We start from the raw sequence: 16168 nt of genomic DNA on the forward strand, positions 1-16168 counted from the left end.
AATTTTACTTTTTTTTTAATGTAAGGTTTTAATGTCAAGTTGACATGATTTCCATTATATCTTTAAAATGAATTCCGTCTACTTTAGAGGTAACTAAGCATGCAAGGCTTCTCTTAATTGACATTGTTAGGAAAATGATCAGTGTTCTACTTAAATTTTTATATTTCTGGTGATTTGTAGTTAATTTTTCTTTTTGTGGCCTATCTTAATTGTTCTACTTTTTATTAATTCTTAGGGTACATTTAAATTTAAAGCAGAAAGTGACCTGTTCCTTGCTGAGCATCACAAACTTTTATTGTATGATGGCAAACTCTCTAGTGCCATTGCATTCACATACAATCCACGCGCCACAGATGCCCAGCTTTGCCTCGAATCATCCCCTAAGGACAACCCTTCAATTTTTGTTCATTCACCACATGCACTCATGCTCCAGGTACTAGCGGTAATATTTTAAGAATATTTTTAATGGTAAATTTTGATGTATTATTGAGTTGTATTTGGTAGCTTCTGACATGTAATGTAATATTTTATTGTTCTTGTTATGTTTCATTTTGAATTGTTTTGGAAAAGAATCATTGGAATCTTTACTGTGTTTTTTTGTTTTACAAGGATGTGAAGGCAGTTTTAACACATTCCATCCAAAGTGCCATGCATTCAATTGGAGGAGTACAAGTGCTGTTTCCACTTTTTGCACAGTTGGATTATAGGCAGTATTTATCTGATGAAGTTGACTTGACTGTATGGTGAGTGCTTTTGTTTTTTCTTTCATTTGATGTGAGAGTTATTTTCATCACTGTTGAGCTGCACAATATTTTTTTCAAACTTTAAAATTTGTTATAGGGTTAAAAGAGAATAGAAAGAAATTTTTGAACTATAATTATTATAAATTCAGTTCAATAATAATAATATTAATTTAAGTTCTTTATCAGTAGGAAGTATGGAAGCTCTAAAAAAACATAATAATGTTTTTTAAAATAATTAATTTATGGCTGCGTTGGGTCTTGGTTGCTGGGCGCAGGCTTTCTCTAGTTGCGGCGAGTGGAGGCTACTCTTTGTTGTGGTGCGCGGGCTTCTAATTGCAGTGGCTTCTCTTTGTTATGGAGCATGGGCTCTGGATGAGTTGGCTTCAGTAGTTGTGGCACGTGGGCTTAGTTGCTCCGCGGCATGTGGGATCTTCCCAGACCAGGGCTCGAACCCATGTCCCCTGCATTGGCAGGTGGATTCTTAACCACTGCGCCATCAGGGAAGTCCCAATAATGTTATTTTCAAATAAAGTTAGACATAGTGATAATAGATTTATCAGAAATATATGTATTTTTGTCTAAAATATAGTTTTAAAATATTTTAAATGGTTATGCGGCAGTGATTTCTTATGGTAATTCATCTTTCCATATTTAATTATTATTGATTGCTAGTAAGTAATCTATAAATTTTTGATTATGTTACATAATAAGTGATATGGTTTTTAAAAATTAGATCATAAATTTGGCACCTTTGTCTCCTTTGTTGTAGTGTTGAGTGTAGAAAAGGAAGAGACATGAATTCTAGGACAAGTTATTACAATGTTGGAAAGCGTGTCTAAATGAATTTTTCATGGCTGTATAATTTAGTGAATCTATTTATAATAAAGTAATTATGTTTAATTATTTGAGTGACTTTAATGTTTTTCGTTCTCCTTTTTTGAAATTCTCTTTCTAATTTCTACTTTTATGTGCGACTTGAGGTTTACTACCAATGTATATATTTAATGATGTAATAATTTTTCCAGATTATTTTTAGGCAATGGAATGACTTTTTTTTTAAAGGAATTATGTATCAAAGCTAGTATTGACTACATTTAAAAAATTTAAAATAATATTATTCTTGACATATTGCTACTTCATAAAATTTTTTTGCATCCTGGTCTAAAACCTTTATAACAGGGCTCAGTTTCTTTTTTTTTTTATTGAATTTCCACCATTATTGGAATTGCTGACAGTTAAAAGTACTTTTGTGGAGGAGGTTGGCTGTTCTCCCTTTCTTTGTGGGAATCTGTCAAGACTTCTGAGAAGGACTAACAGCCAACCTTATTCCATTCCATTTTGAGTATCTACAAGTTGTGAGGTTGGGAGCATGGCTGTAGTCTTACTACTTTACGATTTTTCTGTTGGGATAATGCACAAAATTCTTAAATTATTATTCAAGTACTTCAGTTTGTCTACAGCTTTACTTTCTTATTTCCCCTTTTATGAACCCTATGCTCTGTTCAAATTAGGCCAGTTTGGAGCCCTAACATATTTGGAGGCTATCTATCCTAGTCTGTTTGCTCCACATCTTTTCCTTCTATTTGGCCTCTAACACTCCAAAATTGAATACACTTGCTCATCTAAGTTACATCCGTTCTTCAGGGCTTTAATATACTTATGTTAGTCATTTTATTACTTGTTTTTGGACATTCCTGATTTTGCTCTATTTCATGCATGTTTTTCATATTGTTTCTAAGTGATTCATTTATTAATATATTTGTGATAAAGGATATGAACTAAATATGAGTAATAAATCCTAATTTATTAATTAGGATTTATTTAGTAATAAATCCTAAATGAGTAATAAATCCTAATCTTACATTAAATTTTAGTCCTAAAATAATGTTGGAGGCAGTTTTAGTAGAGTGTCAATTTCCTTGGAATAGAAACTTTTTAGTAAGGTTGATGAAAGACTGCATCTATTTAACCCCCCCCCCCTTTTTAAAAATAGAATATGTTTTTTCAAACCAATATCTTTTTTCTTATTCCAGTTCAACTTTGCTGGCTTTTATCATGGAGCTGTTGAAGAACTCAATTGCTATGCAAGAGCAGATGCTTGCCTGCAAGGGCTTTTTGGTAATAGGATATAGTCTTGAAAAGGTAAAGTATCAAATGCTTTACATTTTTGATTCTTAATTTTCAGGCCATGAAACTTAGTCTCCTAAGTGGTTGAGAAATTCTGTCTGCAAGTGTGTCTCCCTGGTTATATAAAATTACCTAAATTAAAATAACCTTTTGTTGTTTTAACTTGCCCCCACTGCTTTATTAGAGGAATGTGGTATTGAGTCTCATGGCATCTTTAACTTTGAGCATATAATTTGTGGACCTACTTTTTTCTGGTATTGACAGCCTTTAATTTACTTACCTTGCCTTGTGTTGGTAGTGACCTTTGAAATATCTTCCTCTGCAGTCTTCCAAATCCCATGTCAGCAGAGCAGTACTTGAACTTTGCCTTGCATTTTCAAAATATCTGAGTAATCTGCAGAATGGGATGCCCCTACTCAAGCAATTGTGTGATCACATTCTTCTTAACCCAGCTATATGGATTCATACCCCAGCCAAGGTAACACATATATTGATTTTGTGCTAATATGTTCAGTAAGTTTTTGTACTTGAGAAGAGTGATAATTACGAGGATTTTCTTTTATCCTTTTACATGCTATTATGTAAGATTTCAGTGGAATGCATTTTTTGACTAAATATACTTTTGCAAGTCAGTATCTTTTCCCTCCCTTCCTCCCTTCCTAAAGCAATATCAGTATTTCTTTTTTAAAAAAGCTATAGTCTTTATTTTCTGTTGTTAAATCAAATAAAATTTTATTTGAGAGAGACTTTGATTTATACTTACTAAACCAAAGTTGGATAGTTCCTGTGTAAATATGTTTCCTATCAACTGTAGCTCTGTTCTACTGCAAATATACATACATATATATCTATGTATCCATATGTATGTATGCATACATATATATAAATACATACTCACTGTGCTCTCTCCCCCTCTTTTATACACACATATATTCCTTCCACCAACGTGATGAGCTCTTGAGTTTAATTCTTACAGGAACAGCTGAAATGTCACCCTTTCTTGAAGGCTTCCATGATATACAGGTCACATTTGATCATTTTAATTTCACATTAATTCAAATTATTAAATACAGTTATATTTTACACAGTAATTTATTTAGTACTGTAACAGCAAATCAATTACATTAAGTGAACTAAGTGAATTTGTGATAAAATATATAAATAAAACCTTTGATAAATCCTAATGTTCTATTAAGTTATCCTAAAAATTTGATTTCCCCTCTCCCCCTCTCTCTTTTGGTTCACTTGCAAGTGTTTACCATTGTTCAGGTTGGAATAACACATACTTACTCTAGTTGTCAGAAAAAAATGTCTGCAGACTTTTCTGCTTTTCTGGAGTCATAGTATCTTAGTTTCAGCTGCTCTTTTCAAATGTTAAGGAGAAAAACAGCTGCTGACTCTGATTGCCATTTGGAAATAATCAAAGGAGGCAGCTGGAGGTTGTAGCTTTTTATCTCTGGGTTCAAATTTGACCTCTTTCTCTTCTATGACCCTCAGTCTTATTTCTTTTCAAGGATTGTTTCAAGTTACTTTTTAAACCTTTACTAAACACTTCTTTGTCTTACTAAGCAGCCTATTTTTAAGGCTTTGGGCCTCTTTTGAAGTGGTCAAAAAGCCTCTTCTTATGAGATACTTACTTGTAGGGGAATATTTAAAAATTTTCATTGTATCGTTTCCTTAAGTCCATCATATTATTACACTCTATTTCTTACCTTTTCCTTGTTAATAATTTTCTTTAATTTCCTCTTCAGAATTTGCAGTTGATTTGGTAATGTTAAAGTTAACTTTTGTTTCAGCCTCCTGCTTTGTGTATCCATGAGGGGTTATATGTAATTTTATTATAAAGGTAGTTATAACAAACGGCAGATGCAAAGTTTGTTTTGACCTGAAGGTCATACAGTTTGGGGGAGGAAGGAGCTTTTTAAGAAAAAGAATACAACATACTGCATGCAAAATTAGGTTTAGGATCTTGGAAGGAACATGTCTAGATGAGTGGGCATGAAGTTTAAGCTTCATTAGCTTCATGGTAAATTCACCTCTGGTTACCAAAGTTGAGGAGGGTATGATTGTATGAATCAATCTTTGCTTTTGGAAAAGGGTGCTCACAGTCATTTATAATATCTATTTAAGTTTGATCTGCTCAGAGACAGGCTTTGAAATGACCTAACAAGAGAGATGAATTTTCTTGTAGGTAGCAGTCTTTCACTTGCTGAGTGGCTACTTTATGCTGGGCACTGTGGATACAGTGGTGAGCAAAACAGATCTGATTCCTGCGCTCATAGAATTTAGGTGTAATGGGAAAGACAGATGTTAGTGTGTAATTTGTGTGGTTATTAGATTATATAAAGAGTGAAAGAGGAAAGGTTTATTCATAAGTAGAATATGAATAATCTTGAGGTCTCCAATATGTTGCTGTTAAATCCTGTTCATTTTTCTTTAACTATAGTATCATTCTCGGTAGACTGACTTTCTCCACATCTTAATTTATCACTTTTCGCCAGAATTCCTTTATGCTTTTAACATATCACTCTCATCAGATCATTTCTTAGCCTCCAAACTTGTAATGGTTCCTCGTTGTTTTCAGAATAAAGCATTAGGTCTTCACGCCAATTCTTTCTAGGCTTTCTTTGTGAAAAACTCACTTGTCCTCAATGTCTAGGTGGGTACAAAAGGTTATCCTAGAGCAGTGGTTCTTAATCTTGGCTGTCTATAGAATTAGTTGGGAGAAGCTTTTTGTTTTTTGTTTTTTTTTCAAACAAAACAAAACCAGAATCCCACTCCCTCCACCCTAGATTCTAATTTAATTGGTCTGGGACAGGACCCAGACATCGGTATTTTTAAAATGTTTTTCAGGTATTTTAATGCACAGTCAAGAATGAGGATGGTTGTTCTAGATTTGGCGAAACTTTTTGTATCATCCACCGTTTTCCCTGTTTGAAATTTCCTCTTTCGTTCTGTCTACCTATTGTTCTACTCATCTTCAAAGGCTACCTTAATACTGCCTTTACTAGTGAAACTTTTCTTGACTATTTTAGCTTACCCTAAAATAATTTCTCTGGCCTCTGAATTAATAGTATTTAATAGCTGTATGGCACTTGTTTGTTGCCACATGACCTTTCTTCTGTTTCAGTAGGTGAGGTGTCTTTATTACCTTTTATTTTTTCACTTAAATTTGTGTATTTTTTATATTCTCCATTAGATTTTCAGCTACTGAGGGACAGTGTCTATGCCACTGTATTTTCAATAATACAGTGCTGCACATATAGGTGGAGGTAAATATCTTCTGCATGACTGAAACAGCATGGTTAAGAATTTGAACCATGTCGTAGAAAGTGCTATGTATCCTCAGTGACAAGTAAGCTGGGCCCATCTATTTGAACAGCAGTGGCTACATCAAAGTAATGTTATCTTTCAGCAGGTCTGTGGATTATAGCATATTTATGGTTTTCTAAACTACAAGCATCTTCCAAGCCTCAATTTTAAGTGGTTCAGAATCTGCCACTCTTTACCACGTATGATTACTGATTGGCTCCCTAATTATTTAACCTTGATTGTTTATAGGGCACGTGGAAGATACACAACTAATTTTTATCTTTCAGGGTTAAAAATGGAAATGCCCTCAGTGTCTGGGAAGGTAACATAAATGTTCAGTTGTAAATGATCAGGAGTAGCGTGGGTTTTGGCCAAATTTAATACCGTACTTAGTATTGTTTAGTTTATAAGGTATTCTTGATTTTGATATGAAGGTAGACCAAAAGTGGTCCTTATTTTGTGCTATTATGAGTACTAAAGTATAATTGTTTTTGAATTTTAGAGACTGTAATTTTATAATTATAGTCTTTGTAGTAATAAGCTGTTGTAACAGAATCCTATTTTTCTAATAAATATTTCTTAAGGTAGGCTTTACATATTTGTATATGATTTTCTTTCTTTTGACTTTTTCTTACATTTTTTGTTACTTCTACTTTTTTTTTTCTTTTGAGTTATTCCAGCTGCTAATTTTCTCTAAAACAGAGACAATTTTCTCTAAAACAAAGACCATTTCTAGCTTTTTCTAGTAGTAGGTTTGTTATAAAGAAGTTACATAAGTTCATGAATAATTGCTGATTGCTAAATAGAAACCAAACAGTTTTTTCCATGGAATAGTGCTGCAAAAATTTGATATATTTGGGGGTGTTTACTTTATAGTGCTACTGTATAAGAAGCATTTGCCTGCTTTTATTTTATAAGGAGTATGTGTGCCTGTATGTGTCAGTGGATATGTGTTATCTGTTAACATGAATGTTATTATCAAACTAAGCAGCTTGCTTTTTGGAACAAGTATGGTCCAAGTAGAGCAGCTGAGGGTATTCCTGGAAACAGAGGTAAAATGCTGGTCAGCTTCTTTGATTTGAGCTCTTCATTTTGATTCTCTAGGTTCAGTTGACACTCTATACTTATCTGTCTACGGGATTCATTGGTACAGTCAACATATATAATGCCATTCGGAGAGTTGGAACAGTGCTTCTCATCATGCATACACTGAAGTACTACTATTGGGCAGTGAATCCTCAGGATCGGAGTGGTATCACCCCAAAAGGATTAGGTATATCATCTCTGTATATTACATTATATATATATGGGAAATCAGGATTTTCTTTTTCTTTCTTTTCTTTTCTTTTCTTTTCTTTTCTTTTCTCTCTCTCTCTCTCTCTCTTTCTGTCTCTTTCTGTCTTTCCCAATACTATTACACTCTTCTGGAAGTTTTCCTAAATCTCATCATGGTAAAATTTTAAATCTCATTGATAATTTTAATAGTTTGTCCTAAATCGTGGTTGCCAGAGGTTAATAACTTGCTACTTTTATAGAAGAATGGTACTTTTGCTAGTATGAGTTGTTTGAGGGCAAATATGACTAGGATGATTTTTAAGGCATTGAGAATGAGAAGAAATTCTATATTAGCCACTGGTATTGATGTTGAGTCTAGTTATCCCAATGAGAATCATTGACAACAGTGTTGTTTGGGAGATGGAGAGTTCTTCCAGGGGTAGGGAGTATTTGCTTCTAATAAATAATATAATGAAACTACAGAATTTCAGTAATTATTTTCTTATATAATCAGGACTAAATTACTGGAAGGATAGTGTTCATTGATCATGTCAGTAGTTCTTGGAAGGGGTCAAAATAAAAAGTTTCACAAATGGTGGCTCTTTTGGTTTTAAGTATTGCCAAACCTGCTTCAAATTGGCTTATATCATAAAAGAGGGTTAACCAGCTCATATAAACTGGTAGTTTCAGTAGGACTTGGTACAGGGGTTCAAAATACAGCCTTTGGACCCAGTTTGTCTCCCTCAATTTCCCAGTTCTTCTGTGTTGGCTTTTTTCATATAATCTTTCTCTTTTTAGAGTGGCAGACAACCACTCTACCTTCACATCCTCACAAATTTAAATCCAGCGAAAGAGCATCTGCCTATATTGAGCATTTCCAGCACAGGTTCCTTTTAGTCTCTTTGTTGCTCGTTGGCTCGTTTGTCCATCTGTGTGGCAGGTATTCTTCAGATTGCCCAGGCATGGAGGCCCTTCTTACCTCCAAAACACATGATGTGAGTGTGAAGATGGGTTCAGTCCCTTTATAAAAATTGAGAGCTGTTGCTTGAAATCAGGAAATAGATGCTGGAGAGTCTAACAACATACATTCTGATTTTACTCAAAGGCTTTGGTTGTTCAATGATTTACAAAGACGAGGTTTCATATTTGTATAATTCTTTTTCTATCCCTTTCAAAATAAACTCGATTTATTCTCAGACAATATGCTAGCTATAATTTAGAAAGCTATGAGGACATATAGAAGTTGCATGATCTGTTTCAGCTGGAGAGGTTGTGGCAGATCTAGAACTTGGCTATAATTTCCTTCTGACTATTTCATGGTGCTGTAGGTGTGTCATGTACTGTCCTAGGTGTTAGTATTATATTCTGACCTTGATTTTATAACTGATTAGTGACCTTGGGAAAGTCTTATACTTCAAGTGAGAGAGCTGGACAAACTTTGCGATTGTATTGTAACTCTGTAACCTATTCTTTGTCTAGGAATTGTCATGTGGAACAGATTTTAAACAATTTTCTTCCTATTTTAATTGATCTGTTCAAGGTAATGGTGGTCCTATGCTTTGGTGGTCCAGGAGCTAGCTGTAAATAGTGATTAGTGGGGGGAAAATTGCAGAAAATATGAGGCAGACAAGTACTTAAATTAGGATCTTAGGACAATGGGTGTTTGGTTTCAAAAGCTTTCTACTTGGGAATTGTATGTTTGAGACATGAAAATTGACTTTAATGTGAGCCATGTGTGACCAAGCACTTTCTCAAGAAGAGGAGGAGATGTCAGAGGAGGTCAACACAATGTTTCCCTTCTTCATAAACGATACTGTGTTGAGGTGTACTTTGAGCTTTTTGTATTAGCTTATACAATGGTCTCAATAGAAAAAAGTTTTTTCATACTAAATTCACATATAAAGTTTAGATTTTCTTTTGCTTTTTTCTTTATAAACTTATGTTACCATAGTAACATTCCAAGAGAGTCTTTTAAAACTAAGTATAAATTTGTTGCCTCATTTTTATGTTTTAAAATTCCTTTGACCTTACCCAAAAACAAACATTTTCATTGTAGTTTCTACATAACCCATGTTGTACATTTGGAGCATTGTATATACAATTGCATGTGAGATTGAACGCTCGTCCTTCTAGAGGCATTAAACTCTTCAGGAAACCGACCTTTATGTTTCTTATAAATAGGTGGAAAAACTATTGGGAATGAGAATTTTATACTTAACTTTGAGGTTTTTGAAATACTCAGTGTGTGTGTATGTGTTTGTCTTTTTAAAAGATGGACCACGACCTAATCAAAAAGAAATGCTTTCTCTACGAGCGTTCTTGTTGATGTTCATTAAGCAATTAGTGATGAAGGTGAGTTCATATTTCTTACCCTATAGCATGTGTGTATTGAACTTAAAATTTCACATAAAATACAATCTTGGTTTGTTTACTCTTTGCTCTATTAATAGGTTTACACAGTGGAAAAAACTTTTAAAGATATTTATTTCCTTGTTTGTTTTTTCTCCTTAGGCATATAATTGATAAACATTAATGCAGAATTGGAAATTGATAATCGTAATATGTATTATATGAATTTCTGTTGGAGTTCAGGTGTATTCATTCTTTCATTCAGCAAATATTTACTGAGTTTCTATTACTTCTACTATTCTTAGAACTGGTGATACAGTAGTCAACAGAGCTCCTCAAGGAGGTTTCAATTTTAGAGATTCCTTGTACCTGACATTCAGATTTTGAAAAATAATTTTCCTATATAAATGTACCAGATAGAAATGATTACATTTTGTCCCATTTCATTCTACTATCAGTAAAGTAAAATTTAATATTATTTTTAAGGACGGTGTTTTGGTTTTATAAGATGCCAATATATAAATATATTTGTTGCCAGTGTTTTATTCAGTATTTTCCTATATCATTTTATTTCTTATTCTTTACAATTTAATGCTTTATTAGCTGTCACATAATGTTATGGTAAATGAACCTAACTGTTAGTATATCTTTCAGAGTCAGATATCTTATTTCCATTTATTAAAAAATTTAACCTTTAAATTGTCTGTTTCTATTCTTTCCTAGTGTGTTTTGTTTCCTAATTCTTATTGTTCTTTTTTGAGATTTCAGCTTTGTTTTATGATTAATAATACAGTAGTTGGAAATTTTCATAATGCATTCATATTTAAAAAGTGCAGTGTTTTTCCCAGTGAAATTACTACTCAATTTTTAATACCTGACATTTTAACTTGGTAATTTTAGAAACTATTCATTTTACTGTCCAAATTTAATAAAAAAAAATAAACAGAAAAATTGTCTTCTGTATTTAGAGGAATGATAGGTGTTGAGTAATACCCTTTTACTTGTTTTTAATTATTATTTTTGCTTATGTCAGGATTCTGAAGCTTTACTAGATAGGTTATCATATAAGGTGCCAAAAACGGGATACTGATGTCTGATCTCTTTTGACTTCTACACTGTGTTGCATACTGCATGTCTTTAGTGCTTCCCCGAAATTTTATTTTAAATTTAGATTTTTATATTACATTATCTTTTTATATTTATAGCAACTCACCAAGTTGAGAAATCTGTGTGTATAATTTCCATTTTCAGAAAAGTTTTATATATGTAAGCATAAGATAGTTGTCTTATGTTTTTAAAGGATTCTGGAGTAAAGGAAGATGAGCTACAGGCCATTCTTAATTATCTACTCACTATGCATGAGGTAACATTTGAATTTTATATGTTGGGATTTTATTTTTTGAAGTCGCATGATGCGCGTTTTTAAAAGTAAAATAGTTAAAGAAATCTTTCATTAATGATGTAACTATAATGGAGAGTATTTAGTATCTAGGAACTAAATGTTAGCAATCTTCATTTAAATATTCTTTATTACCACAAGATGCCTTTGCGGATAATCATGAAAGGCTTTTGAAAAGTGTTAAAATTAGATCTCATTGACCTAGTAATAAACTATACCAAAGAATACTTTCAGTTTATTTCCAGGAACCAGTGTAAGAAATGGAAAAATAGATAATGAAAATGACTAAAAATGATTGGACTTTTAAATTCATAAGTCTTCCCACTGATTTTGTATAATCAAATACCGTTAAGTTAAACAACTCATTTATGGTATATGGTTGAAAAGGAGGTTGAAAATAAATAGGTTGAAATGTCTGGGGTTTTTTCCTTTATTTTTTAGCATTGTAAAAATGTAATATATGCCAGATATAGTCTAAATAAATAATCTGATTAAACATGTTTTAAATAAGTAGAATCTGAAATTAATTTCATATAAAGCACAACATTTATATGATAATTTACATTCCTGTGTTATAATTCATTTTTTCTGAGTTCACATATTTGTTACAGCATGATATAGTGCCTTTTAAAATCATTAATAGATGAGAGATATGGTTTGGACCTATCTTTGTTAATTGGGGCAGAAAAGAATGGGTTAAATTTCCTGATTGGATCATATTTAACTCAAACATTAATGATTGTGATTTCTTTTTCTTCTTGAATAGGATATTCTATTTTATTTTTAGATTTTCTTGACCCTTAGGGACCAAAATATTTCATAAGGGAGAAACTGGAAGTCACAGTGATCTTCTGTTTTCTCTGAAACTATTAAATCAGGGATTTTTCAGGTCCTTCAAATAACAGTTTTCCAAAGTCTCAGTGCCCTACTTCTAGACCATTTACTTAGCATATTGAAAATTAAATATTCAGGTAGCTTCCACAGCAAAAGTTCAAAAGCAGTGAATGGAAACCTGGAGGCAGGGTACCATAGAGATGACTAACTGCTGCTTCCCTTTAGTCTTTGGATTTGTAATGCCCAAGTAGGCCCTAATGATATGCAACAGAGGTTGTAAAGGATTTTCCTGAAATTTTTAGATTTCAGTACTCATATGTGTTTACTACTGTGCTCTTATGCAAATGTTATCAAATTATACCATATACAGTAGCATGTTGACACAATAAACATTTATTGATTATCTATATCTTTAATACTAACAACAGATAATATAAGAGAACTATCCAGTTATCATTTCCCAAAAGGTCTTCTTTCAGAACTAGTTTCTTGAGAGGCTTAGTGCGCAGTGGTCCTAGTTAAATAAGTTTAGAAAGTGATACACAGTATGTTGTCCCCAGCACTACCAGCATATCACAACATCTATTAGCATATTAAAGCTTCAATATGTCTTGCTGTAATAAAAAGAACAACCTGTTCTTCCTCCCCTCTGCCCAACTTCTTGCCGTATAATCCTTCCTTTAAAAAAAAAAATCTGTAAATCAGTATCTATTATATCAATGGAATATGTTTTAGGAAGTCTTGATACAGTATAAGAGACATTTTATATCTTTGATTAAGAAATTATTTGACTATTTGGTGTTGTGTATTTTGAGTTATGCAGGTGTGTGTAACATGTGTGTGTAAAGAATGTTTGCTTAAAAAGAGTGGATTCGTATAGCTGTCTACTTATTTTTTTTTAAGTTAAAATTCATTGTTTGAGAAATAGTCATTGTCCAAATAAGTTGTTTTTCTTTATTTAAAAAAATTCTAAAATAATTTTAGGATGACAATCTAATGGATGTCCTACAGCTGCTTGTTGCATTAATGTCAGAACATCCTAATTCTATGATACCTGCTTTTGACCAAAGGAATGGGTTACGGTAAGAGTTTAACATTTCAAGAATTTTAATATATTTAATAGAAGAGATCAGTTTGGAAATGACAGATTCTTAGATATGATAATTATTACTGGATCTTATAAAATGATTTAAGATATAAGAGCTTTTTATTTCATGTCTTATGTTTTTTGAAAAAATCTTTAAATATAGAGGCTGTGTTAGTACTATTTAGTATATGAGGACAGATGAGGCAAATCATTCCAGTATTTTGTATGGTTAGTGCTATTATACTGCTATTGTAAGGTCAACTTCTTCAGCAGACTTATCTTTAGGTCCTAAAACAAAAATATTCAATTGTGATCCAAGAGAAGATCTCTATCTTCCCTTTAAAACATAACCTCTTCCAACCCCAATCCCAAATCATCATTGTATTAGTCCTCTCGGGCTGCCTTAACAAAATACCCTAGAGCAGGTGGCTTAAACACCAGAAATTTGTTTTCCCATAGTCCTGGAGACTGTAAGCCCAAGATCAAGGTGCCAGCAGGGTTGGTGTCTGGTGAGGGCTTTCCCTTTGGGTTGTACACAGCCACCTTCTTGTTGTGTGTTCACATGATTTTGTGTGTGTGTGCACGAACAGAAAGAGAGAGAGAGAGCAAGCTCTTTAGTCTTTTTTTTTTTTATAAGGATGCTGATCCTGTCGAATCAGGGACCCGCCCTTATGACCTCATTCAATCTTAATTGATTTCTTATAGGCCCCATCTCCAAATACAGCCACTGCGGGGCTTAGGGCTTTAACATGTGAATTGAGGAGCACACATTCAGTCTGCAACAATCATCGTAACAAAAGAAAATACTTTTGTTTTAAATCTTTCGTTTAATGAGAAGGTTTTTGGGCTACAAAAGTTTAACAGCTACTTTGCTGGATGATCAGCTACAGTAACTAATTTACTGATTTAGTTATAATAAATTTCCCATATCAATCCTCTATTACAAAGTTTTTATTTGTTACCTTTCAGTACTCATTCTTTGTAGGATAGAAGATGACTTTATACATTATACCTAAGGAGTGTATTTTCAGAGATTCGCAGAGAAACAGAACCAAAAGGGTGTGGGTGTGTGTGTGTATGCCTGAGAGAGAGGGAGGGAGAGAGAGAGAGAGAGAGGGAGGGATATTGAGATTTATGTTAAGGAATTGGCTGATGTGATTGTGGAAGCCTCCAAAATTTGCAGGCTGGCAGGTGGAGACCCAGATAAGAGTTGATGTTGCAGTTTGAGTCCAAAGGCAGTCTGCTGACAGTATTCCCTCTTCCTCTAGGGAGGTCCTTTCTTTTTTTCTATTAAAGCCTTCAACTGTTAGGATGAGGCACCCACATTATGAAGGGTAATTTGTTATATTCAGAGTCTGCTGATTTAAGTGCCAAAGTGCTGACCTCATAGAATGATTTGGGAAATATTCCCTACTCTTTAATTTTCTTGAAGAGTTTGTATAGAATTATTATTATTTATTCTTTAAGTGTTTGCTAAAAGTTACCAGTGAAGTTAGCTAGGAGTGGAATTTTCTTTGTAGGGATGTTTTTAGCTACAAATTCAATTTTCTTAATAGATATAGGGCTGTTTAGATTATCTGTTTATTCTTTGATAAGTATTGGTAAGTTTCTATCTATCAAGGAATTGTCTGTTTCATGTAAACTGTCAAATTTATTGATATAAAGTTGTTCCTTTATTTTCATTTAAATATCTGAGAAGCCTGTAGTGATTTTACCTCTCTCATTTCTGACACTAACACTTTTTCTTCTTTCTTTTTTCCAAATCAATCTGGCTAGAGGTTAATCAAATTTATTCATTGTCACTGTTTTGAGATCTTTCTTCTTTTTGAATATAGGTATTTAGTGCTTTAAATTTCTTCCTAAGCACTTTCAGTTTAATGTCATTTTTATTCAGTTCGAAATACTTTTTTCTTTTCATTTCTTGTTTTATCCATGTGTTATTTAGAAGTATATTCCAGAGATCTTTTTAAGTTTGAATTTTAATTTTTTTTTTAATCGTTAATCCCTGGGCTTCCTATGCTAACTTGGCCATGGGATTCTTTTCTTTTTTAAAAAAATATTTATTTATTTATTTGGCTGCATATGATCTTAGTTGCGGCATGCAAACTCTTAGTTGTGGCATGTGGGATCTAATTCCCTGACAGAGGATCGAACCCTAGCCCTGTGCATTGGGAGCGTGGAGTCTTAGCCACTGGACCACCGGGGAAGTCCCTGTTTGAATTTTAATTTAATTTCATTTTGGTCTATGAGGATCTTTGTATGACTTGAATCCTTTAAAATTTATTGAGACTTGCTTTATGGTCCAGCATGTGGTATATCTGGGTAAATGTTCCATGCACACCAGAAAAGTACATGTATTTTGATGTTGTTTTGTTGGATGGAGTGTTCTATAAATGTCAAGTAGGCTAAGTTGGTTGATACCGTTTTTCAAATCTTCTGTGCCATTACTGCTTCTTTGTCTACTTGTTCTGTCATTTATTGAGATATGATTATTGAAATCTCTGACTATAAATATGCTTTTTTCTCTTTTTCTTTCTTTGTATTTTTATCATTTTTTGCTTCAGGTATTTTAACTCAGATATTAAGTTTATCTATATTGAGGATTTTTATGCCTTGTTGGGGAATTAATGCTTTTATAATTATGTTTTTTCCTTTTTTTCCACCTGGAAATGTTTCTTGATCTGAAATCTACTTAGTTTGATATTTATATGGCTAATCCAACTTTCTTTTGCTCTGTGTTTGCATAGTATATCTTTTTTTCCATTTTAATTTATCTATATCTTTATAGTTAATTGAATTTCTTATGTACACAGTATGATGGATAATTTTGTGTCAACTGGCTGGGCCATAGTTCCTTGATATTTGGTCAGACATTATCCTGGATATTTTTGTGAAATCATTTTTTGAATGTGGTCAACATTTAAGTTGGCAGACCTTGAGTAAAGCAGGTTACCATCTATAATGTGGGTGGGCCTATCAAATCAGTTGAAGGTATTAATAAAATAAAAAGGAATTCTACCAACACAATGCCTTTGGACTTGG

At 32.9% G+C, this 16168-nt stretch overlaps 1 protein-coding gene across 4 annotated transcripts in view; it reads left to right on the forward strand.

The window, feature by feature from the left end:
* The window catches only part of LRBA (LPS responsive beige-like anchor protein), a 727902-nt gene that overhangs the window by 122636 nt on the left and 589098 nt on the right, over positions 1–16168 (forward strand). For all 4 annotated transcript variants that reach the window (XM_033857307.2, XM_033857309.2, XM_033857305.2 and 1 more), the window contains exons 10-17: positions 236–433; positions 610–743; positions 2777–2885; positions 3196–3348; positions 7287–7455; positions 9730–9809; positions 11107–11169; positions 13024–13121. In XM_033857307.2, the coding sequence (XP_033713198.1) occupies positions 236–433; positions 610–743; positions 2777–2885; positions 3196–3348; positions 7287–7455; positions 9730–9809; positions 11107–11169; positions 13024–13121 (1004 nt within the window). The remainder of the gene's footprint in view (positions 1–235; positions 434–609; positions 744–2776; positions 2886–3195; positions 3349–7286; positions 7456–9729; positions 9810–11106; positions 11170–13023; positions 13122–16168) is intronic.

The sequence above is a fragment of the Tursiops truncatus genome, chromosome 5 (genome assembly GCF_011762595.2).
Source record: "Tursiops truncatus isolate mTurTru1 chromosome 5, mTurTru1.mat.Y, whole genome shotgun sequence".
Taxonomy (NCBI): domain Eukaryota; kingdom Metazoa; phylum Chordata; class Mammalia; order Artiodactyla; family Delphinidae; genus Tursiops; species Tursiops truncatus.